The 27,590-nt window shown below is 26.9% G+C and overlaps 1 protein-coding gene across 4 annotated transcripts; it reads right to left on the reverse strand.

Annotated features, from left to right (window-relative positions):
• Window positions 1–1,835: 1,835 nt before the first annotated feature.
• Window positions 1,836–27,454, reverse strand: LOC114120764 (protein artichoke). 4 transcript variants are annotated; one of them, XM_027982783.2, is made up of 10 exons: window positions 27,220–27,454; window positions 12,747–12,797; window positions 6,534–6,817; window positions 6,237–6,472; window positions 6,071–6,170; window positions 5,836–6,006; window positions 5,644–5,762; window positions 5,385–5,522; window positions 5,076–5,315; window positions 1,836–5,016 (listed from the first exon to the last, which is right to left on the reverse strand). In XM_027982783.2, exons 3-10 carry the CDS (start codon window positions 6,808–6,810, stop codon window positions 2,227–2,229), a joined length of 4,071 nt encoding a protein of 1,356 aa, XP_027838584.2. In that variant the 5' UTR covers window positions 6,811–6,817; window positions 12,747–12,797; window positions 27,220–27,454; the 3' UTR covers window positions 1,836–2,226. The 4 variants fall into 4 exon arrangements, with proteins under 4 accessions (XP_027838584.2, XP_027838582.2, XP_027838583.2 ...); XM_027982781.2 differs by lacking the exon at window positions 12,747–12,797 and adding an exon at window positions 26,086–26,134; XM_027982782.2 differs by lacking the exon at window positions 12,747–12,797.
• Between the last annotated feature and the right edge of the window lie 136 nt (window positions 27,455–27,590).

The raw sequence follows: 27,590 nt of genomic DNA on the forward strand, positions 1-27,590 counted from the left end.
TATTAAATTTCTTATCAGCATTTATAAAAAAAACTATAAAAATTAAAGTTCAAAAAGAGTTAAACGTTTTAAAAATTATACCAATTATAGAATACAATAATATAAATTATACTAGTTAATGTTTTCGAATTACACCAAAAAAATAAAATCAATTTTGTCAAAAATAAAGAAATCAATCTTGTTAAAGACTGGGTGTGTAGCTGGTAAATTTGTTTTGTTTTTAACAGTTATTAAGGAAAGTATTTGAAAATTATTACTTTTGATTCCCCTCCTCCCAAAAAAGTACCAAATAGATCCAATTTGCTATCAGAATCCACCTCCAAAATTTAAAATCGAAAAATATTTATTGGTTTGAAAAGGTGTTAACAGAAATAAAGGAAAACATAACTATTATAAAATCAATCAGCTTCACTCAGAAGCTTAAGTTTATGGGTTTTACTTGTAATGTTTTTATATAAATATGGGATATGAATTTTTTCATTAATATTTTTTTAGTAAAAAAAATGAAAAAAAATTACAACATTTACTATTTATAAAGTCATTACCTATTCATTATGATAGTTTCCTACTTAATAATAGTAATAATAACTAGGTAATAAGTAATATCTAATAAGTATTGCAATAGCATTTTTTTTTCAAAATAAATTATAAAATTTAATTTAATAACTTTTATTTTGATTTTATTAAATAAATTAAACCGAATATATACACAGTAATGTGATACAATATAAGTGAATTAGAGCCTTTATTATAATCCAGATACTTGATAGTCCTGATTCTTGAAACACGTTAATCCGTATGGCACATATGACATATTAATACATAATAACAACTAAGTAATATATTCTGAATTCCCAAATCTATTTTATTATTTCATCAATAAAAATAAATTGCTCGTCAGTTTGTTCACTTGCTTCTTTCAAGTGTACTAAGTACTCAAAAAAATATCCAGTAATCCAGAAAAATCACTAATCCGGAGTCATTCGGTCTGAACTTGACCGGACTATTGAAACTCTATACTGTAATCATGATAATATAGATAAAATTGTAAGAGGCGTGGGTGGTGTGAAGTACACTCATTGGTAAATGTTAATATGACTTAACAATTGAAAAATAGTAAGATTAGATATTAAATAATAGTTAATACTTAACAATATTTTATATTAACCACAACCATGTTAGGTTAGGTAAACCTAACCCGCAGAAATTTTTCTAGGAGGAGCAATGTTAAGATTTGTTGTATAATACTATAATAAATAGTAATTTATCTTAAAACATTCAATTTAAAAAATATTTTTGAAAAGCCAGAGGGGGGGAATCGGGAAATTCCTCAGCATGCGTCCACCCGGGCGCCTATTTATGTACAATTATATGACATTATAACTATACATACGTTATTGACATGAATCGCGATACAATTATACAAAGTATTTTATCGTTAATAATATATTATGTATTACATTTATTTATTTATTAATAGATTGTAATATAACGCAGCCACCTACTAACTTATAAAATACTAATCATTTCAAAGCTATATAGTTGCATCTTAATAAAGTTTCAATTTAAATTTTAAAAAACCATACACGTACCAACTATAAAAATAATTGTACCTACAATCTAAAAAAATTATCTTATCTACAAACTATATTTTTATATACATATACCTAAGTAAATAATACTATAGAAATATATTGTATAGTTCTTAATAAAGTATTGAGATATAAAGGTAATTAATGGAGAGCGAGTTCAGCTGTTAAAAATTCTAATATTTCTATATAGTACTATTTATTTAGTACCTATATTACTAATAATTTATACAACTACAAGATAGATATATGTATGTAATGAGGAATCTTTTTATTTAATTATATTTGTACAATAGTGATATATTTGATTTTCGCTTTTTACAATAATTAATAGGAAGGTACACAATGATAATGATAACGATAACTATGTTATTTGAAATAATATTGATGTGTATCGTTTTGTAATACTTGCAATTTACCTATCTATGATCCAAATCTTCGTGTGTGATACACGAGTGTCTCTCCTTGCAATAATGGCTTATTAAATAGTATTTACATTTTTAAATTATTCATATATTATGACATTCGCGGTCGGTTTCGATGCATCGATTGCGTAGGTACCCTAAGTTGTTACATCATAATCTATGACGTATAATGTATTCCGAAAAACAATCAACGCCATTGCGTTGGCACATGGTTATCTCACGCTCATCGTGTAATCCTTTTCGTCACCGCCACCGTATGGTATGTAATAAGGATTCTGCGTATATGGCGCGGGTACGTTCAGAGCGCTGTAGGATTGCCGAAGTGGCGACGATACTGATGACAGCTTATGAGCAGGCAATGTAGCATAACTGTTGCTGTAGGACGCGGCCGCTGACATAGGATACATGACGTTCTGACCATTGGTTTTGGGGCATGGGCACGCCTGATTGGTGCAGTGCATCGGGGCGCCTAAGATAGGTGGAAGGGCGTTCATGTGCGAATTGTACTCTGCAGTCGACAGACGTATGCGGACGATACATATGATAATCACCAGTATGGCAATGAACACTACAACGCCGGCTACAATCCCGATGATCAGCGTGTCATCATTAGCGATGGCCGCGGCCGTGGCCGGGTTAGGTAACTTTGCGGTTGCTGGTGACTTCTGCTGCTGGTGCGGTGGACTGTTGGTGGCTGGAGGTAGCGACCATATGATGTCCGGTTCGGTAGTCGTTCGTTGTTTGGGTGCTTTAACGACGATGGGACTGGTTGCAGCGGTGGTTGTGGTCGCGGCAGTTGTCGACGTCGTAGTCGTAGTCGTTGTTTGTCGGCTGACATCACAGGTTAGGTCGTCGTCAGGTATTTCGATAAGTAGACTGCCAGCCACGAACGCTGGCGCGGAACATATCAGGTCCAAAGCCAGTGGCGACCGTCTCAATGCCCTGACATTGCAGTCGCAGTAAATGGGATTAGCTCGCAGACCGTTCAGTTTCAGTGAACTCCGCCGATCGTCCAGGGCGGCCAAGAACTGGGACGTAAGCGTAGCCAGTTGGTTGTCAAACACATCAAGTTGGATGACCGACGATCGGGGCAACGCGATCAGCAGTGAGGGTGGTAGACTAGTCAGTGACGTGTTTTGGATTCGAATATGCACCTGCCGATACTTGAGGCCGGCTAACGCGCCTGACGAGATGGATGTAATCTGCTGTCCACGTATGGTCAATGACTTAAGTCTGGGGTTCATGGCAGCCGACAGCTGACTGCCGATGGACGAGTCTTTCACTTCAATCTCAAGTGCCTCCAATGACTGCAGGTAGTTCAACAAGCCAGTGACGTCTAAGTAACCCAGCTTCGGATAGTCGTACATTTTCAGTTCAATTAGGTTGCCGAGATTTCTGAAAGCGTTCTTTTCAATCTTGTCGCATTCCAATAAATCGTTAATTCGTAACGACCGCAACGACTCAAGCTTGTCCAAGTCACCCAGGATGACGTTCGATATCGGGTTCCAAGAAACATCTAACAGTTGCACCTGATTCAGCTTCGGCCAAACGGCTCTCAAGGATGACAAACTTTGTAATTCATTGTGTGACAAATCAAGTTCTTCGATCAGTGTTGATCGGTCAAACACGTGTTCATCCACAATATTTATCCGGTTATAGGATAGATTTAGTTTTTGTAGAAATGGTGTTTCCAAGGGCGATAAAGATGTTATTCCAGTGCCCGCCAAATTCAATTCGCGTACTGTTTTGGGTTCACTGAGTATGTTTTTAATAGTCATTTCAGATAAATGGTTAAATGATAAATCAAGTTTTTTAATGTTCACTAATATGCTATCGTCGGTCTGTAATTCAGTTAATTGATTTGAAGACAAATCTACGGATGACAAAAAGAAATATTGTTTCTGTAAACTTTTTAAGGGTGCTATTGTAAACCTATTCTTTGCCAAGTTAATGTTCTCGAGGACTTTTAAACGAGTTCGGTCAAAAATTAAATCAGGCAATTCTGTCAAATTATTATTTTCTAAATCTAAGTACTGTAATCTATTCAGTCCTTGAAAAGTTCTTTCACCGATTCGTTCTAAATTATTGTTAGCCAATTTAATATTTTGTAATTGAGTAGAATTATGAAACGTTGTCTCGCTTATTGTGTCTATTTGGTTATCAGCTAAATTTAATTTTCTTAGTTGTGGTAAACCAGCAAAATCAAATTCTTCTAGTGTTTTCAAACTATTTTTGCTTAAATCTACTTCTTGCAAATGCGCCAGACCTGCAATAAGCTCAGAGGGGAAAAAGTTGAATTTATTGTTCGAAACTTTGATAACTTTTATGTTAGGATGAACTTTAAATGTTGATGGGAACAAATAACTGATTTGATTATTAGACATATCAATTTCTTCCAGCGGGGTGCCATTGCTTCGTTTTGTAATAAAATATTCACCTTTAAATGAAGACAGTTTATTTTTAGACAAATTTACATATCTAATTGAAGAAAGGCCCATAAATGAACCGATACGTATGTTTGATATTTGGTTTTCTGATAAATCCAACGTAACTAAGTTAGTCAAACTTTGAAACATAGTTTCTGGTAACTCAGTGATGCCATTGTTCTGTATAAAAAGGTGAGTAAGTGATAAAGTCTTGAAAAACAATTCGGGGCTTAAGACTTTTATGCTAGTAAAGCTGATATCGAGTTTTTGCAGTTGTGTTAATGGGTGGAATACGCTTACGGGTATCAAAGCTAAATGAGGGTTATGACTCAAGTTTAAACTTGACAACGAAGACATCACAGTAAATGTATGTCGAGGTATTTCTTTTAACTGATTGTATGATAAATCAAGAGTTTTCAACTTTTGAAGGTTTATTGGCTCTGATGAAAGCGAAGCAATTCTGTTGCCTTGAAGATTTAAATGTTCCAGAGTATCTTCTAAACCTGAGAACGTTGATGGTTCTACAGATAATAATAAATTTCCAGATAAATCAAGAACTCTCAAGAGTTTAAAGTCCTGAAAAAAAGTGTCATGTTAACAAAAATATAACTATTGTTTATTAGCTTAACACTTACTTGAAATACATCTGGAGGTATTTCTCTAATAACATTTCTACTCAAACCTAGTTCAATTAATATTTCTGATAACCCCCGAAGAATATTTGAAGAAAGTGCTGCAATTCTATTGTAATCCAAACGTAATTTGCTCAAGTGTGGTAATTTACTGAGCGCAGTTGCTGGTATTAATAAAATGTTATTATCTTCTAAAGACAACGATTCAAGATTTATTAAACCTTCAAAAGCATCATCTTCAACCTGTCAAATATAGAATGTATATAAATCAAATAAGTAGGTAATCTAATCAATTTAAATGTTTTAACTTACAGTTCTTAACATGTTAACAGCCAAGTTTAAGGTTTTTAATTTCTTTAAGCTCGTAAAAGTTCCCGGTGAAATGTTCGCAATGTTGTTTCTACTAACGTCTAAAACTTCTAATGATGTTAATTGCGAATTTTCCAATTTCTAAAATAATAAGTACAAAATATATTAAAATATGCATATTTAAACACAATATTATGTATTTTATAATATTTGTAAATTTTTAAACAAAACGTATTTAATAATTGTATATTATAATATTTACTTGTATCAAATTTGATGATAAATTTAATATTTTTAAATTATCAAATTTTTTTAAAGCAATTGAAGGAAATTCAACTATAAAATTGTTCGAAATATCTAATTTGTCCAGTTTTTCCGCACCTTAAGATTATACAAATTAAAATATATAATTAAATTATCAACTACATGTACAAAATATTTTTTTAGATATTACCATAAAAAACATCACTGTTAAATTTTGACAATCGATTTTCTGATAACAAAAGCTGTTTTAACACTGATAAGCCTTCAAATGCTCCTATTTCAATGTTGTTTACTCTATTTGATGATAAATCTATCTTTATTAAAGTTTTTTGTGATAGAAAAGAACCCTGTTGTATACTATCTGAAAATAGACAATATCAACTTTTAATGATGAAAAATAATTGTTTCTTTATATAAGTAAATACCAATTCGGTTATTTTTTAGTGATAAAGTCCGTAGCGCTTCTGGGCCATTCAATGAAGTGCTAGGTATAAATGCTAAACGGTTACCATCCAACTTCAGTTCCTGTGAAATTAATTATAATGACAAATTAAATATTTTTAGTTCAGTGATTTATCTATTATACGTTACCTCTAAATTTATACAACCCTTTAATATGCCTTCCTCTAAAGATGATATTCTATTTTCACTGAGATCCAAACGTATTAATTTCGATAATCCATGAAATTCCGTAGAAGAAAATATTGGATTTAAGGTGTCACCTAATAAGTTACCAGCCAACCTTAGATCTTCAACTGTATTCTGTATAATATTAAATGACTTTTCGGACAATCTTCTAATAGAATTTTGTGACAAGTCTAGCTTGACTATAAAGCGAAAAATTATTAACATTTTAATTTTTTTGATTTAAAATTTCTGATGTATTACCTGTAGATGGAAAGAGTTGTGTGGGAACAGAATGGTGACCAGCATTTCTTTGGGTGAATACCAAGATTGGTGCATCTTTTGGTAAATTCACATGATCACTTGGATAGATCACACCATCGCAATTTAACGCTAGACCTCCAATTTGTCTTAGCTCTTCGCAAATACAAGGGTACCGGAACTCAGACTGTAAATCTTCACATGATGTAGTGATAGATAAACAAAAATTGACGAACATTAACACTGTTACTAATAGCACCTCCTTCCATCTGGTACGCATTATTAATCTATTAACATAAAAAGATAAAAATACATAAAAATTAGGCATTTTGTTATAATTAAATGATTTTAAAATAAACCTATAGATCAGTGTTTCTTAAACTGTGTTCCGCGAAACCCTATGGTTCCACGAAACTTGAGCGCTTTTTTCAAAATTTTCAAGAAAATTACTTTAAAAAATCTAACTAAAAATTAAGAGTGGCTGGCAGTGAAAAATGTTTTATGCATTAAAACTATTGAATCAGAGTAGGAGGTTCTATAAATATTGAACTTATTGTTAAAAGCTAAATAAAAATAGTTAAAATTTTTTTTAAAAAAAACATAGGGATTCCCCGATAAAAGTGGACCCAAAAAAGAGTTCCACGAATAAAAAAGTTTAAGAAACACTGCTATAGATGATATTTATATTTATTTTTATCTAGAAATTATTTTTATTATTAAATTAATATTGGATGTATCTATTAAGTTATCGACATTATTCCTTTCACTACATGCAATCAACCGATGATTTAAGTTATTATTTATAATTGATAGCTGATTTCCGCATTATAACGTATAATGATTAATGACAGCATGTACTGTTATTCTGATAATGTTAGTTGTTACATAAAATACTTGTTCTTGAACCGCAATAATTAGGATTCAGGTGTTTATTCGTCGTGATATTAAACTAGTTTCACAGATATAAATTTCAGATAGTTTCTTAGGTAACATTAAAACACTCGATAACATTCACAGGTGATAGCTTATTAGATTTTATAATAAGGTAGGTAACAAATAAAACTTAATAATGTTTAATGTTGAATTAGATCCTAAACCTATAAAAAATTTAATTTTTCAAATTTTTCGTTTTCACGTCATTATTTTGTGCAAGTATGTCATTGGATTTAATAAAACTATATTTCAGACATTCATAAAAAAAAAATTTCATAGTTTAGCTTAAAATATATACAATAATTTTTTCACTAATCCACATTTAAAATATTTAATATGATAAAGTTTTAGTGGATTTAAAATAGATTATAGGTTACCTACTTATCAATTTATAATATTATCATAATTTACGGGAGGCATAACAACATTCAGATTAATTGCGTCTTCTTAAAATTAAACTAATCTTATTTTAGAAAAACGATAAGCGTATTAAATCACACGTTTCATGAAATAACTGAATAAATTAAAATTGTATAGCACGCTATATTATGATTGCAGTTTCGAGAATTAAATAATAATTAAAGGTTATTTGTTTTTTCATACTATGTATCATGGCACAGTTATCGATTACGAACACTGTTATACCTATTGTTAAATACCTACCTAATCACAAGTCACAACTAATATTAATCTATATAACAAGTAGTTTAATAAAAATGATTAGAATTCGTTGTTTTACTATGTACATATATTCATTTTGTGCATCATTACAATAAATAACATTAAATGATTTTAAGTTCATGTGGAATTAAAATGGTTCGATTTCACAGTTGGTTTTTTCGGCGGAATATCACGTCAACCGGAAGGTTACCACAAAATATTTCATAATTATTTTTTTACACCACGCCTCTCAGTAGTTGGTTTATATATTCTAACGGTAATTGAAGACGAGTCGTGGAATGCAGAATCATTAAATGTCTTAGCCGGTTAACACAAAACGATAGATTTACCGACCATTGATCATTACATGTTGGAGACATTTCGATAAATTTTATGTTTTATGTCTAAATCAAAAACATAAAATTAAATAACTAAAAATATTAACTTGATTTCATGAACATGATGTATATGAAGTAAGAAATCATAGTACATTCATATAGGTCCTAAATTGATAAAAATACTTCTCAGTATAAGTCAGAATAATTAATATCAATCAATAAATAATAATTTTAATCTGCTGTATACTTGTATACTTATATCAACAGAAGTGGTAACTGGTATTCAATTAAATACAATTTTAGTTTGTTAAAATAATAAAACAACTTAATACACACATGAATTATACACACTTTAAGGCTATAGAAATTGTCTTGTGTTTTAATGTAATTTTAGATTATGAGTGAAGCGATGAATATATATTTTTTTGAGTACCTATATTTGTGTATAGAAAATATTTAGTCGAAAAAATGCTTCAATTTTTCAACTTTGAGAGTGGTTTTTGACAGTTTTGAACCGTCTGAATCTATACAACACATGTGACATACTATAGTTTAAATTATAATTTATAATGTATCAATAGATATTATTATATAATATATTGGTAGTTAATACCTTTATAATACTAAATAGTATGATTTATGATTATTTAATATAGTATGTCTTATAACTAATTATAACCTTTTATTTAATTTATTATAATATAATAATATAATATATATTAATTAAATTATTAATAATTAAACCATTACACCGAGTGGTAATCGTCCAGTGCAATAATGATTAAAAGTTCACAATTTATTTGTATATTAGGTACGATATAATAAATAAATAATTTTATGTATGTATATTAAATTAATGAACACATGTTAAGTAGATACACCATTTGTTTTACATTTGGCTTATGTAACAATTATAGTTTCTATCTATTGATATTTAGTTGCAATATGAAATTGTATTTAAAACATATTTATTGAAATGAATACGAAAATCACTGAAATTGATGTATATTGTTTTTCGTTGTCTGTTGTTTTTTTACTTAAATACAAAAATTTAATTATATTAAGACTATAATACTTATAATATTAATTTGTACATACAATGTACGTAGACACGTATTACACTAAATATAGTAACAAATAACAATTTTACCATTAATACTTTAACCTTACTGAATATTAGGTACCCTTTAATAACTGTTCAATATCAATATAGACAACTAAAATCAGCTCTGAATTTTATATTTTTATATAAATACACGAAAATATCATGCATGCACCGGAATATCAAATCCAGATTTATCAAAATGTATGTACTTACACTGTCAATACTTTAGTCCAGTTTCACTTTGACATCAGTGGTGTACTGAGAGACCGCAGACCCCGCGTTGCGAGGGGCAGGATAATTTGGGGCCTTTGGTTATAGGGTTATATTTGTTATAATAATATTTTAGGGGTCTATTTTTTATTTTTGCGGGGAGGCCCAAATTTTTTTGTTACGTAACTGTTTAATTTTATTACTGAATAATAAAATATTTTAATGTATTTATCATCCGTTAATTGCGTTAATTGAATTTAAAATCATTATTGATATAGTATAAGCGTATAATATAAAAAGTGGGCAAGTGGGTACCGTTCTGCTGTACAATTCTTTGAAAATTTAACTGTGTATAGATAACACTAACATAAACATTTGGTGAAAATTTCAAGTATTTTCAGTGATTAGTTTTTGAATTACAACCATAAAAAAAAATCGATTTGGTCGAAAACTGGTATTGCGTAAAAATTGCCGTTTTTCCGTCATTTTTTTTTTGTTTTTCTCGATTTTTTTGAAAACTGTTGGAAAATGTTAACTTTTTACCTCTATAATGCACCAAGGATATTCACTTTTACATCGGAAACCACCCCCATAGTTTGAAATTGAAGCATTATTTCGACTAGTTATGCTGTACACAGACACAAAAAAAAAACAAAAAAAACAAAAAAAAAAAAAGCGGGCAAGTGAGTACCGCTCTGCTGTACATTAGGTGCCGTATGGATCATTATTATATATTATAGGAGTGTTAAATTTGAATCCAATGATAGTTATCATTGTATACGAAAAGGGATTCTGAACGAAGATGATTTGTCAGCCTAGGATATAATTTCTAGTGGTTGGTGAAAAAGGTGGTTTATGTTTTAATGGCCTGAATACAACAAAATTTAAGTTCTTTTATAATAATTGTAAGCTAAACTTATGAAAAACCTTGTATTAAATTTTCAACTCTTAGCTACTTATACAAAAATTTTTATGAAATTTACCTACAAAATAATTTGCAAGTATTCATAGTTTTGACGAATTTTTGTCAATATTTGAACTTCAAATGCTAATAAAAAAAATTGTGCCTATGTATTCTTATAATTTTTTAATCACTATAAGAATAACTTATGAGGAACTTTGTATTAAATTTTCAAGTATTTTGATAGGGCCAAAAAAATTTTATCGACACTTCAAAAATATTTTTTCAGAAAAATTGAAAATTTCAGTTGTCTATAAATAACTCAAAAAAAGTCAAAATATTTTGAAATTTAAATCACGTAAAGAAAACGCTAATCTTAATAACTGGTAAAATTTTCAAGTATCTACGACTTATACTTTTTGAATAATAACAAATATCAAAAATCGTTTGAGGTTAAATTGTTATTTAACGCGGTTTTGTAAAAATTTAAATTTCAAACACTCATAAAAATTTGTTGTCTGAATCCGGTAGAGTTTTTTTTACAGATATTTGAAGAAAAATGTATGGAGAACCTTGTACCAAATTTTCAAAACTTAGTTATAAAAGAAAAAAATTTTATGATTTTTCAACTTCAAAATTACTTGCAAATTTTCGCGTTTTCGACAGATTTCGTAAAAATTTGAACTAAAAACGCTTATAAAAAAAAATTGTGACTAACGATAACATTAAAAACAACTCATAAGGAACCTTGTATTAAATTTTCAAAACTTTTTGGTCATCCAAAAATTTTTTATCGACACTTTAAAAAAATTTCTCAAAAAAATCGAAAATTTCAGTGGTCTATAAATAACTCAAAAAAATTCAAAATTTTTTGAAAATTTAACTATATACGGATACCACTGACATTAACATTTGGTGAAAATTTCAAGTATTTTCAGTGATTAGTTTTTGAATTACAACCATAAAAAAAAATCGATTTGGTCGAAAACTGGTTTTGCGTTAAAATTCCCGTTTTTCCGTCATTTTTTTTTGGTTTTTCCCGGCGCTTTTGAAAACTATTGGAAATTTTTTACTTTTGACCCCCCAAAGTACAAACTACATTCACTTTCCTATCCGAAACAGGGTCCACTTTTTAAAATCGGAGCACTTTTACTGCTCCAAAACGTGGTGACAGACACAAAAGTAAAAAAAAAAAAAAAAAAAAAACACACATCATTGTAAAATCAATACATTCATCACTTCGTTCAGAATCTAACACACATCATTGTAAAATCAATACATTCATCACTTCGTTCAGAATCTAAAAAAAACACACATCATTGTAAAATCAATACATTCATCACTTCGTTCAGAATCTAAAAATATGAAGACAGCATTCTTATAGTTAATAAGAAAAATGTATTAGTGTATTAAAGTTACTAATAAATAATGATATTAATAGATAGTGCTTTATACATTTTCAATCAAACTAGATGGATAGCCAGCAATGGCTTAACTAATGAGATTTTTTCTTCGGGGAAGGCTATAAAGTTTTTCACTGTGGTGATGTACCTAGATTCTCCCATAAGGGAACATGCAGTCATGCAGGTGCCGTAGTATTATTAATATATAACAAATAAAAAAGCTATGACAATTTAAAATCAGTAAAATACAATTTGAGATTTTTGTAGCATTTTTCATAGACCAATAAAATAATTTTTAAATTTTCTTAACATTTCGAGGAGGACTGCAGCCCCCCCAGCCCCTCCTATGGCTACGCCACTGATAGCTGGTTAGGTATTAAATATTACAATTATTTTCATTCATGATTTATTGTCCCACAAATAACGTATCAACATCTTACATCTATGATACATTAAAAAATATAATTTATTAAAGTATTTTTCATTTTAAAAGATTAATATATTATTATTTGTTTTATACATTATCAATCATGTTAAAACATCAAAAATATACAATATATATAGTATAAAATCATTTATAAGTTGTATCATGAAATCACGATTAATATTTTTTAAGATTTATAAAAAAAAATAATAATAATAATACAAATACTTAAATATAATTACCTTAAAAATTATAAAAATAGCATCCAAAAGTTTCTGAATAAATATGCGTACCTATAAAAAAAATACTATAATATTGTATTAGGTACTATTTATTTGAACGTTTTTATTAATCTTATCTTTTTCTATATTTCTGTATCAAACTGTCAATTGTTATACTCCACAATGTATTTAAAAAAAAAATTACAATAGTCGTCAGTATGAATGTAACCGATTTTTATAGAACATTCTCAGAATTGAGTCAATGTCCTAGGAGTGGACAACAATATTATATTATGTATATTGGTACATAAAGGTACTGTCTTGTATAGTATTGTTCAGTGAACTCCATTTATTCTTCATCAAAACAATAATTTATATAAATTTTTACAATTTTTCTAAATTCAATATCATTACTGTGGATTTGATTAAAGTAAAAATAATTGAAATATAATATATTGTTTTACAAACAACATCAAAGATATTATTTATAAACAAAATAATTATTAATTAATAATTCATTTGTTAAAATGTATATAAATTATTATATTCTAAGATGAACAAATTCGGAAGTTAAATTTAAATTACAATCTGAATAGTTAAACACTTCAGTATTTTACATAGAAACTATAAAATGTAATCATTTTTCAATAAAATAATAAAATGTATCAAGTCATGTATTAGTATGAACGATATCAGTCTGTGGATATTGGTCAAGGATATATGAAATATTTTATTTTCTTGAAGGTTTTTTTATTTGTACAAAATTTTATAGATTTATATTGTGGGTGATAAATATTATCTATTGGTCTCACTGTTTCACTATACATATTTACTTTTACTTACACGACTATAATATATTGTATATGATATGTACATTGTACGTGTAGTCGTTTTATGTGATATAAATGTTATGCCTTATAATTTATATATTTAAATAATGCAGGTAGGTATGTTATTGTACGTTATTAGATACTTATTAGTTATGTGTATAATGTTGAAAAAATTAAAGAATTATAAGATAATTGGTCATCATTTATTAGTTTATTATTCAGAAACAAATTAATATCTGTTATGGGTAAATGGGTAAAGTATAAAAATGTAGAATTACCACGGTAATGCAAAATTGTAAGGACTATTCATAAATGAACAGTATAATGAATACATTATACACCACCTTGGCACTTTATGTAATACCTATATACAATGCATACATTGTCCAATCAATACATTCACTATACAGTACCCGGTGACCAGTGTGCTGTGAATAAAGTGTCCACTGTCCACATAACTGATATTGTGATATAGGCATAAACTAACAATGCCATTAGAACAACGAAACAACACTTAAAATGATTTAATATAATTATACTCATTACATCGAAATTTTTTGAAATTTTGACTACCAAAAAAAGATATTTGGGTTTACGTATCTAATTATTAACTATTGTGAATTAGCTATTTCACGCAGATTTTTTTGTGGTTAAAACTTTTAAATTTTCCATAGGTTAAGGATAATATTATATGATATCAGTTAATTGATTTCTAGATTAAAGTTAATGAAGAGTACCATTTTTATTTTGGAGTTCGTAGTGTTATTTATACCTAATAAACACGAATATAAGTACCTACTTAAAATACTAAATAGTATTTATTCTAAGCCTCTAAGGGTCACTTCTACTTGATACTTTTATCTATAGTACAGAATTCAGATACATACTTGAGCATAGGCATTGCGCCTACAATAGTTGAGTTATCAAAATATGTTTTTTACCCACTCAGACGTAAATAATGTAAGAATTATTACTTGGATAATTTATAAATGTAGTTATATAAATAATATTTTTGCTTTATTTAATAAGTATGGGTAGTGTTCACCTTAGTGGGTTATGTATACATTATCTGACTTTTGTATTTTATATTTTTATCCATATTCCATAAAGTTAGATATCTAAGGTTACATACATATATCTACCGAAAACGTACACGAGTCCATAATTTTTTATTTAAACAATACAATCACATAAATTTAAACAAGTTATGTAATATTATTGTATGCTGTATGGATTAAAATTAATTGTTTTATCTGTTGCTATTGATAGTATTTTGTCTTACAAGAATTTTTTAACTAATTTAAACTCAGATTAAAAAGATTTTTATTGGTTTTAATGTTTTATTGGATTACAAATGTATGGTATACATTTTTATATTGTTATAATTAGCTATATTGTTATATGGTCTTAAATAGGTATTATACATTTATACGTACATAATAATATCATAATAAATTAGAATAATATTCTATTCTGTGATAATACCTATATTGATACTATTTATAATGATAATATAGTACTTACACCACATTTAAATTCTTATTCATATTCTTATTCTTATATCAAAAAAAGTAAAAATAGAAAAAAAAGAACTCAAAATGACATTGAGCATATTTAATTCTATTGTTAACACAGTTATAAGCCTAGTAACTTGCGAGTGATTTAATTTCACCCTATCGGTAGTGACGCGTTCAACGTCTACGCGTCACTATACTGATGAGGTGAATACGTTTGGTTGTTATAATATTATGATTAATCATTACGGCGTGTATCAAAAACTTCCTCAGATGGAGAAAGCGTTCTCATGTAGACAAACTATAAATGAAGTACCTATTTACGCATTAAACACACTATATGCACATGTATATAGCACATACATATAGTATATACTCACGATACACCATACACATAACAATACAATATAAATATCATGTATTATAATTTATAATATTTTATATACATGTATCTAGTATAAAGTATACATAAAAACACTGCAAATTCAAAATATAACTAACAAAAAATTAGCACAAACCCATCGCGAAGTATAACAACTCTGCCATTATCTGCGTGAGAACAAATAGTAGTAGGTACTAGGTACACTAGCTAACTAGTAGTGATAATGAAAGAAGAAAATCATTTTCAAAATAATAGCGAGCTAAAGAAATAATAAAACTGTTGTCTATTTTTTTTTACCAACTGAATTCTTAATGACAATATCTCAGATGAGTACAGTGATTACAGATTATTCAATTCGATTCAAACAAATTGTCGTTCTGCTAAGATCTTACAAAAAAAATATCTTCAACGTTCTGAGAATCCGAAAAAAAATATAATAACACGTTATCCGGTTTATTATTTTGAAACAATCACTTTAATAGGTATACAATATATATTATACATAGTTGGTTCCGGTTGTCCAAACACACTAGGTACTTCTCCTAGACGGCTGTAGTATACCTAGTCTATAAAATATTTATAACCACAACCGCTCTATTATCGTTATTAGAAGTGTTCTTTACATATAGACGTTAAAAAAAATAAGAAAATTTAAAAATTTTTGTTTAAAAACATATTTTTACAATATTTTTTTCTTTTTTAAAATATGAGTTGATTCACATTTTTTAAAATAAATTATTCTATTAACTTTCTCTATAAAATAGTTTTTGTAATTGTATTCATTGAATTATTTTCCTGTGTAGCAGTGTCATTTACTTATCTAATTTTTATAATAATTTAAATTGCAGGTATCGAAAATAATTTAAATGAAACAACCATAATAATAAATTATGTATTAAATAATAGTGAATTAAATAAATTTCCAAGTTATTGAGTTAAGTACCACATAAAAATGAAATTAATTTGAAATATAAAAAGTATTATGGTAAACATTTCTATAAAATATATATTTTTTTATAGAAATCAAGTATTTGTTTGTTAGATTTTAAGCTATTATTCTCAAGTTCTTAATACTTTTAAATTTTAAATTATAAAATATTTAATAAATTTGTTATAATTTAAACTTAAATATAAAGTCTTTGTAGTAGGTATATAAATTATAAAAACGTTATAATTAAAATCTTACATAATATATTTTGTATCATAAATTAATGTATAAATGATATTAAGTAATAACATAATAATCATAATACATTAATACCTATATGTATATATGTGTTTGGAAAATATAAAATATTAAACTAGTACATAAGTATATCAGTACAGCAGCAGATTAAAAATATTACATTCTAAGAAATTTTGAAAAATATTCAAAATCGTCGAATACATAATCTATAAGGAATTGTTATTGTTATAATATAATATAATGTATACTGACAACGAAATAAAACGAAAAAAAAACAATACAATCATGTGGTTGGGGGAGTATACCTCTATATAATTTAAATACCAATGCCATCAATTTGTACCTAGCCAAGCGACAGGTGGTATTTCAGGTGCAGACGAGTAGTAGACCTATACGATTCTTCACCTCTAATATAACAGTACAATTCTACTTTGTATAGGTAGCTACTTCGTAATCATACACACTGATCATTTTAGTTACAGTAAATATTTTTTGTAAAGAACATAATTTATCAAGTACCTATGTAGTTTTTTACAATTAATACAATTTATAAAAATATAATTGAACTAAATAAAATTACTAATTTTATAGTAAAAACTAATAACTATCTATACCAGCGGTTCTTAAACTTTTTTTTGCGTACCACTTAGGTGTTTTATTAAGCAGTCACGTACCACTAATGAGTAAAAATAAAAAGATCCAAATTGTAAAATCAAATACTTTACTTTTTAGTTAAATACATTTATTTTAAATAATAAGGTAGTAAAATACTACAATATAATTGTTTTTATTCATTAGTTTTTTAAAATAAGATATGAATTGAATAAGAAATTTTAAATGAGATCAGAACCGAATATTTATTTTTAATTTTCCGTTCTACCACCATTTGACCTTTACGCGTACCACAGTTTGAGAACCGCTGATCTATACTTTGCTGGTTAACATCCAATATTCTTCACAAATTAATTGAAAATTGTAAGAAACTTATAACAACTTCAGAAAACCTTCTTTCACGATTTATCTGTTATTCAACTACAGAATTTGACAATATAGAATATTAATACTTTTATAATGTTCTTTTTTTTACGACAACAATTAAATATGTTTTCATATCAAACACACCAATAGGCAAAAGTACATTGATTAATTGAATATAGAGATACTCATAGTATTTTGTGAATTGTTCCATTTCTTGCATTTAAATTTTTTAAAGCTTTCCCCTGAAAATTATACTTGTTTTAAAAGATATATTTATCATCATATAATTCATAGTATGTTTAATAGTTGACAAAAATATGTTACCACAAGCTTTCTAGATTTAATCACAGTCTATGGAACTATTAAAGCATGTAGCATAAAATTTGTTTCCGTTTTATAACGCCATCCACTTATTTAAAAAAATACTTATTATATTATATACGTTAGACAGTTAAATCTATTGGTTATATGTCACGCATTATTTTTAATTCTGCATAATCTATCATTAGAGACTTGCGCTAAGCCACTTAAGTTACATTTCAGTGTCTACAAAAAATAAAATACGATTTTAATATACTTAGTGCTTACTTGTTTAAAAGGTATTTTGTTTTAATGTTTTATTTTTACTACACTTAAAATTATTTCTAGTTAAGTTACTTAACGTCAAAAAAGTGTATTACAAGTCAATATCAATAGGACGTAGGTACATATATATATATATATACTCGTATATATATACAGTGATGGATGACTAGTCTATTATTTATGATGCATAATCGATTGAGATACTTCATGTATAAAATATTTAGTGCGCCTGTTTCTCGTTTATTTTAAATACATATTATCTTTTGATTTAATGAATTATCAACACATTATGATATTATTTCATAAATATTTTATTATGAGCTAAGTTTATTAAAAAAAGCATAACAATTTGGGTTAAACAAAAACTTACAATTTTATTTTTTAAGTATTCATATATTCCTCGCAACTACGTCCTATCACATTTTTTTTTTTGTACTCTTTCATATTTAATTTATTACGTCCAATATAAAAACTTAATGTTTAGATTTTTTACATAGTTATTTTTCAGTTTGATTAAAAAGAAAACTATATTTAATACTTATAGTTATGTAACTATCATATGCAAGGCCGGATTAAGGTTTTTGCCACCCATAGGCTAAAATAAATTGAGCATCTAATTTACATAGGTAAATTTGCTATTTCGTTTCGACCGTTAACATTTGCCGCCCTAGCCTTTAGCCTAAACAGCCTAAGCGGTAATACGGCCCTGATCATATGTGTATAATATTTATATACCATAAAATATGTTGACAAACTGTTCGGTCTTCGCCTACCAGTCTAAAAGAATTGTGAATACATCACGAAGTACCCTATAGCCTAAAGGTGTCGAGTTCCTATGAGCAAACAATGGACTCCCGCAGTGAAATGGCGGCGTATACCTATAGGTACTTAAAAAACAAAAACTCATAAGCCACACAGCGTAGCATGCCATTGTAACACATTATGACACCGTTACTATTGTCTCCTAATGGCTTAAATGTATTTTGATTAGAAATTAAACACTGTTATAATATATGGGTACATACTACATATAACGTGTACATTTAGTATTCAATTTATTGTGTAAACATTAAATATAGTACATAACATAATATATTATACACTAATATATTATATACCTACATAAAAACATATTTTAACTATTAACTATAAGCTAAAAATTGTATTAAATAAGTCATGAAAATCTACTTATAAAATACTGTATCAATTATGTAAATATTCATGTAATAGAAAAAGTTATCATTTGATTTTCGGAAGCTTATAAATTTTAATAATTTCCTTATATTACTAACTGACCAATTTCATTCTGGTATTCTTCAAGAGTACAAATATAACAATTGGCTGAATATGGACTTAAGACCCTTTTATCTTATAAAAAAACAAGTGTTTAATGTACTAGTACGGTATTGATATATTATGTCTTGTATATCATAAAAACACTATATTAAATTTTATTTTCAAGTTTTGTTTAAATTAAATTACCTATAGCTTAATATTAGTAGGTAACAATAAATTTCTACTCACACCAATAAATTGTACATACAAATTTTTATTAACTCATACACACAAATAAATTTAAAAAAAACTATAAAATAATATGCTATTAAGTTTAACGGATAATGAAATGCATACCTATAATACCAATAAACATTCATTACATTAAGTATTATAGACATTTTACTTGGATAATTGAAAATATAACAAGCAAATATGTCGTAAACCAACGTTCATCACAGATGAATTATTTTTTGTTAAATTTAAATTATAAACATATATATTATTATTATCTTTATTTACGGAAAAACTCCATTTACAAAACAATATACAAAATTGTGTAGTACCACTGATCCAATAAAATTAGGTACGAATAAAATATATATATAAATATTTCTAAATTGAATAATAGATCGCCGTCTTTTTCTTTATTTTATATTTATACTATACTAGCTGACCCCGTACACTTCGTTGCCCGTTAAAAATGCAAATTCTATAAAATATGATTCGAATTTTGATTAATTTGTTATTTACTATTCGGTTTAACGGTGTTCAAAACTTAGACATTTTCATTGACTGTTTTGATTCTCAAAAATCTTGTGAAAGCACCACTTTAATATGCGAATTTTGTAAAATGATTTCTTATTACATACTAAATTTGTGATACGATTTTACGAATGTACCGTGTAAATTGTAAGCATCGATCTATCATTGTTCAGGCTCTACGTTTATCAGTCTGTGAGTTACTCAAGTCATAATATTATAGTCATTCTGCTTACCGTTGCCGTGATACTCTCTTATGATTATGAGAGCAGTATATTATCATGTAGGCAATCCACACGTGGTGGATTGCGGACCCCGCGAGATGTGTATAAGAAGTTTATAATTTCTAACACTTAAGTTTCAAAGTTATATCATTTTTTTTTTTTTACTACAGTGGGTAAAATACAATAATGTGCCATCTCGTGGTTTTTGTATTGTTGCCTGTTGGTTAAACAATAAAACTTAGTATAACTTGTTATGTTAGTCTATTGCTATGAATTTGAAATTTACTATGGACATTGACTTATTTCGCTAATTCTTTTTTTTGTTGATATGGTTTTAACAAAATATAACAACAGATCTGTAACTATTATATTCAATCATAATCAATAGCGACATTAATATAGTTTATTTTCTTGCTGAACTGCAGTGACAGTTATACATTGTCTTATACATTTTTGTCTCCATTTTTATATATCTAGATTTTTAACTTCTTTTTTACTATGACAACGATTTTAGTTTGTATGTCTATTTGCTTGCATTATTAAAAACAACCTTGCTATAACATTTTAAATAAATTATTTATTTTATTTAAATGGTTGCCATTGACTACCAAAAATAATTTAGTTTACTATTTGCTGGACAGATGACGCCTGTGTAATTTCATCACCATCTCATTTCATCACCAACCTAATAACTTTTTCAAATTTTTCGTCCGTAAGAACCTTCTCCGCAATGAGCTCTTCAATTTAAAAAAAAAATCAAAACGATCGGTTCAGTAGTTTCCGAGAACATATCACTCAAAGGTTAACATTGGTTTTCATTTTCACATTTATATAATAGATATATTATACATATCTAGTAAAATAGTACCGACAATTTAAATAGTTTAATGATTACCAATAACATTTAAATACTCTTACAGATTTACACTGATTATGTGTGATGACATATAATGCGAAAAACAGAATACTTGATCAACTACATATATTAAAACCAATTTGTTAGCTACAAAATGTGTATGTATATTGTATATATTATATATATCTGCAGCTTCTGAAAATCTTCTGTGTTCTGCGCACATCAAATTACTTAGGCCAGTAGGTATGCGAAATAAGCAATACTAACTATGTGATATATACCTATTAAATGTACGTATAGGTATTACATTGAACTATAATAATGGTAGATACAGCTTAATGATAAATATACAGCGGGCCTCTTATAAACCACAATAATAGTTTTGGTGGTGTCCCCCTTTTCCTAATATCCTGTTCTAAATATAATAATAATATTACATTTCGAAGTGATAATGTAATTATCATTATTCATTATATACACATAATAATATATCGAACAGTAAAACTGCAAAACTACAATAACGGTATTATAGTGAGTCTTATATTTTTGAAAAAACTGTTCACAAATAATGACTGTCAAATATATGTGTTTATAACGACATAATATTATTATATTATTTATATTATGATACATTATGATGCATTGATACAGTAATAATATTATCATTATCAATATGATAGTGTATAATACATTCAATAATTAAAACATGATAGACTTTTCAATAAGTTTTTAACATAAACAGCACAGTAGTAATATTTATACTACATTATACCATATTATGCTATAGTTGTATAATTTCCCAAGTCAATTTTGTGAATTTATAGGCACATACTAAGGATTTCAAATAATTACGAATTAGTTAGGTCATGAAATCGTGTGAAATTACTATTAATATTAAAATAGTACTTTGTCAGAATAACATGAAAGTATATTAAAGCGATATCCGATAGGATAATATTATGTTATTAAAATTATAATATAGTTAATAGACAATAGTATAAAGTTATGCTATTATACGTCTATACTGTATGTTACTAGTACCAACTACCATTTATTATAAAATAGACTATTCTATAATTAATGCTATAGTACTATACTGTATATTCTACACTCTACATTATTTGGTTGTTTTAATTGATGGTATTTGCTAAATCATAAATTAAATGAATATAAAGAACCAATTGGCAATCACTAACATAAAAATGTAAGAAAATTAATAAAAATTAATAAAAATTATTTGTAATATTATTTCAATGCGATAATGATAAATGTTGTGACAATGTTACTAATAATTAATGAAATAATGAATAAAAAAGCAAATAAGACATATAATTTATATTTCTGTTTAAAAACTAGGTGTAGTCTGTGGTTTATAGTGTTTATATAATAATAATTGTCCTTTAAATATTACCAAATAATATTCAAAAATTTACATAAAACAAACAGTATTCACAATTTATTTGGATAATTTACAAAATATGTAAAACTAATTAACAAATGTATATTATAGGTATAATAGTTTCAAATAAAATAAAATATAAGGAACATTTGTAAAAATCGATTAGGTATAATTAATAAATTAATTAGTTTTTTTAATACCTGCCTACTAAAGTCTAAAATATGATGTAATCGTATGTAATACATCATCAAGCAAAAATCTATTTTATAGATTGAATGTATTTTAATATACATTTTGTTATATTTTTAAAATATATTGTTCTTGTTATAACTTATGAATACTTAACAAATAACTTTTTATTTTAAAGTAGACCGTAGAAGTGTAGGTACTTCTATTAGACACATATAGTATAAGTCTAGGTAGTCTATACAAACAAATAAAATTAATTTTGATGTATCGCCTTATAATTATTATAAGTGAATAATATGTTATAAAATTCTTCAAATCGAATAACAGATAAAGAGTAAAGACTAATGGGTTAGTCGTTTGTTTATTATATTGTCAAGTATAAACAACTTTTAATAACAACTTTTTGTTATTTAATAATTTTTATAGATTATTATCAACGAATATACATTATTCATTACATATTTGTATGAATATAGGTAACTTGAGATAAAAATATAGTCATAACTGTTATTAAAATATATAAATTATGAATTGAATTTCAGTTTCTGTCACACGTTTCACAACCTTATAATGCCAAAAAGGTGACGAAAGATATAAAAAAAAAAAACTATATGTAATTGATATAACAATGTATTTATGGTGTGCACCACATTACCACAATATAGAGATCATGGTGTGAGTAGGACCATTCTCCAAATGATACCCCAAGGACTGTAGTTAAATAAAATGTTTGAATTTATTGCTACAAAAATCTACGATAACCTGTGTTCCAACTGTATAAGCTTCTATAATAGTGTAGCTGTTCGCGTTTATTGGAGGAAGAACATACCCTTCCTTGTTACACCATGTTTTCAATATTATGATTAGGTAGTATAATATAAGATATATATTATATTTAGACGAATTTAACTTTTGATTAAATATTATATACATATTCTAGCTATTCTATATTATATAATATGACTTTATGTCTTTATATTATGTTTAAATTTGTTTTACATCCTACAATAAATGAGGTACCAATTTCCCGTGAACATTAATCAATATTAAACTATACTTATCGTAAAAAAAACTGTTTCTATTTTCATATATATTACCACAAAAATAGATATGATTGAAGTCGTAATTCAGTCTTATCTTCAGCTATCAACCATCGCATTATTTGTCAAATATTTTTGTTTGGGTGTGAGTGTGTTACATAGACCAGTTTTTTATTTTTTAAATAAAAATATTGGATATCAAAGTCAGTCTATCTGTTAATTTGGAAAAACTCAAACCCATGAAGTAAACAGAAAACAATTCTTACTTTTTTAAACAAGTAGGTTAAAATATAATTTGATACTGTTTAATATCAATATACCATAAAATATTAGTGTTCCAATTTAAATAAGAATAATGATAAATAACGTCATGTTTACGAATTCATTTACAATAATACAAAAGAGGCAAACCTGGGTGACCCTGATCTATGTACTAAAGTGGTGATACTTGCTGGGTGGTTATTAAATAGACTAGTCCAGTTTTATTTTTTTGACAAAAACATGGATTTAAAAATAAAAAAGAATAATTGTTATAAATTATAATACATTATTGTTTTTTTTTAATTTTAAAGAATTGAATTTTTGATAACTTAATTTAAATAAAATATACAATGTACTCTCTTAGATTTTTAAAAATTAACAGCCTTTTAATAGTCCTATACTACAAGTAATTCTTTTCTCAGAGTAATTTAGAAGAAAAATAAACGATTGCATTTTTAATTGAAAAATGTTTAGTTAGAAAATGTGATTGGATGAATATAATTTATTATGGACTAAAACCTTTCATTCGATACGGAATCAAATCTCAGTGGTAAGTGGATTGATCTAAACATCCGTTCGTACTAATTATTTCCTTATAAAATTAACGGGTTCCTATAAGAATACATTTTATTGACCATAACAAGATTTGACTGTGTATTATACCTAGTACCTACATTTAAATTAAAAATCAATCCAGCTATAAATAATCAAATTCTTTTTATCTAAGTTATGTGTATGTTGTACCAGTGGCGTACTGAGGGGGAGGGGATAGGGGTTTAACCCCCTCAGAATTGAAACATGTAGGTATAATTCTTTTTTGGAATATTACATTAATAACATTTTATACATATACATTATACATAAATGGTAACCCCCTCCCCCCCATAAACGAATTCTGCGTACGCCACTGTGTTATACAATTTTCTAAAAAAATACAAATACTTTAGTCGATAAACTTTGCATTTAAAAAACAGAGTAATAAAATTAAAAAGATTTTTTTTAATTATTTTAATTGTTCTACTTTAACTTTAAGATTAAAAAAAAAAAAAAATATGGAGAATAGTTTTAAACGGGATTCAATATTAAAAAAAAAATGAATTAAAGTGTAGATTAATGATTATTCTGAGAAGCTGAGTCACGTTTTGTCATTTAAAATCGTCTACTCACAAAGATCTAAATAAGCGAATGGTCTAACGATTTATACGATGATTGAGAAAATAACATGATTTTAATAATTATTTATAAAATAACATTTTGTAAACATTTTCGATAATTCTAATTCCAGGATTTTTTCTCTTAGTTATTTTAAATTAAATAAATTAAATTTTCATTAAAAATAATAGTTTTGTATAAATCAATTAGGTTTAAGTAGAAATTTGTAGTTATTAAATATAGTGTAATGTAATGTAATTAGATTAAATGTTTAAATACGTCTGGACAATAACATAATGACATAATGAACTATAGGTACAAGTACCAAAAAAATATTTTAATATTAAAAATATAAAAAGATTCACCTCAATATTGTAAATAATTGGGTTGAATTCGTAATTCAAAATAAAATAAGTTGATAATAGTTTATAAAATATATAATTTCGTTGTTATAGTAATACTATGGACATTGTACATAGTATATTATTAAACACCTACTATACCTACAGGTATCAATTTGATCATTATTACTGATGTTATTTCATTAGGTTAAGTTAGGTTAAGGAAACCAATTTAGAAATATAAAATAGATAAGTGATTAGCATTTAAAAATATTGTACAGAATAATGTTATAGATTAGATGTGTTATTATTATTCCGACGTAAGGTACGAATTGATCTAGTGAAATGATAAAATTATAGAAACAATTATACATTTTTTATCATACCTATATTCAAACTGATTTTCACTCATTTTTAATTTGATCTCTCCAAGACCTAAAAAGTTATATTCATAAAGTAAAAATTAAAAAATTTTTTACACTTACATTTTGGAAAAAAAATCAAAACATGTATATATATCAATCTTAAATAGACTTAACGAAAATTTTTAATCAATTTTCAAATTTGTTATTTCTTTACGAGTACTAGATCAATAGGTATGAAAGTAAATTAGAAAATAACACAGTATCTAAATTTCTAAATGTGAAGACAGAAAATCTAATTAATTTTCCTGAGTACATTTTATGCTATTCCTAATTATTAGTCATACAAATATTTATACTATATAAGTACATTTTAAATTGTAAATATTTTATATTACCATATGAATAGTACATATTTTATACATTTTCACTAATTTTCAATTTACAAAAATGCATGGATTGCTATATAGTCTATATAGTCTACATAGTATGGTGCAACACAATAATGTTAAGATGGATAAGTGTATTATTAGTAAACTATTTGAGGTGTATAGAAAATTATATCTTTATACATAATATTTGTAAAAATAGCCTCTCACTCTGCCAAAAAAAATAAAAATAAAATAAAATACGTTTAAGTACGTCGCTGGAATTAGCTATTTAATATACAAATAAGCAAAAGTACTCAAATTGCTACCTTATTCTATAATAATATATTAGTTACCTGTTTATTATAGTTTATCTCTTATAAAAATCAAAAATCGTTATAGATTCTATGGAATTAAAGTAAACTTAGAAAAATAAAAACGGCTGAAATGACGAATGTTTCCATTGTAATCATATTAATGATTAAATTTAATAAAAAACACGATTTAATATTTTTATGACTAAATTATTGTAACAAGAAACAATATCTTATTAAAAATTAAAAGTATTCAATTCAAAACATGTTTATTTTATGTTATTGTAGTAGAGACTTTAATAGTAGTTAATCAGTTAATGATTTGGCATAAAAAAGCTATATTAGTTTTTACAAATAGCTAGGATATAATTGACTAATATTTATCACTGTTTAGTAATTTTTTGAATAAATTATTAAATTTCTGTTAAACCATAAACCATAACATATAAAATAACAATATTGAATATAAAATGTACCTTTGGTTATACTTTCTTGTTGAGAAAAAACTATAAAAAAAAAACTACGTCACTTGTTGTATTTTGTCGTTTCCGGTACATGCCGAATAAGCAAGTTCTCACTTGTGTGTAAGAAACAACAAACACAAGGCACAACGGTTAACGGTAACTTAAAGACGGATGACGGCGGTATTATACGGTAAACTAACGCAGTAACGCGAAGACCCAAGAGAACCAACTAGCTCGTGTAATATGCCGGCGGAGTTTTGCTGTTCACAAACCAGAACCAGTTTCCTCTACTCTACAATCGAATTCCCTAGCGCGCGCGCGCGCCGCGCGTTCCGAGTTTATGTGCGCATGTGTTCAAGGTCTGCGACTCGCCATTTTTCTTA

Source organism: Aphis gossypii, chromosome 1 (assembly GCF_020184175.1).
Source record: "Aphis gossypii isolate Hap1 chromosome 1, ASM2018417v2, whole genome shotgun sequence".
In the NCBI taxonomy this organism is placed as follows: Eukaryota; Metazoa; Arthropoda; class Insecta; order Hemiptera; family Aphididae; genus Aphis; species Aphis gossypii.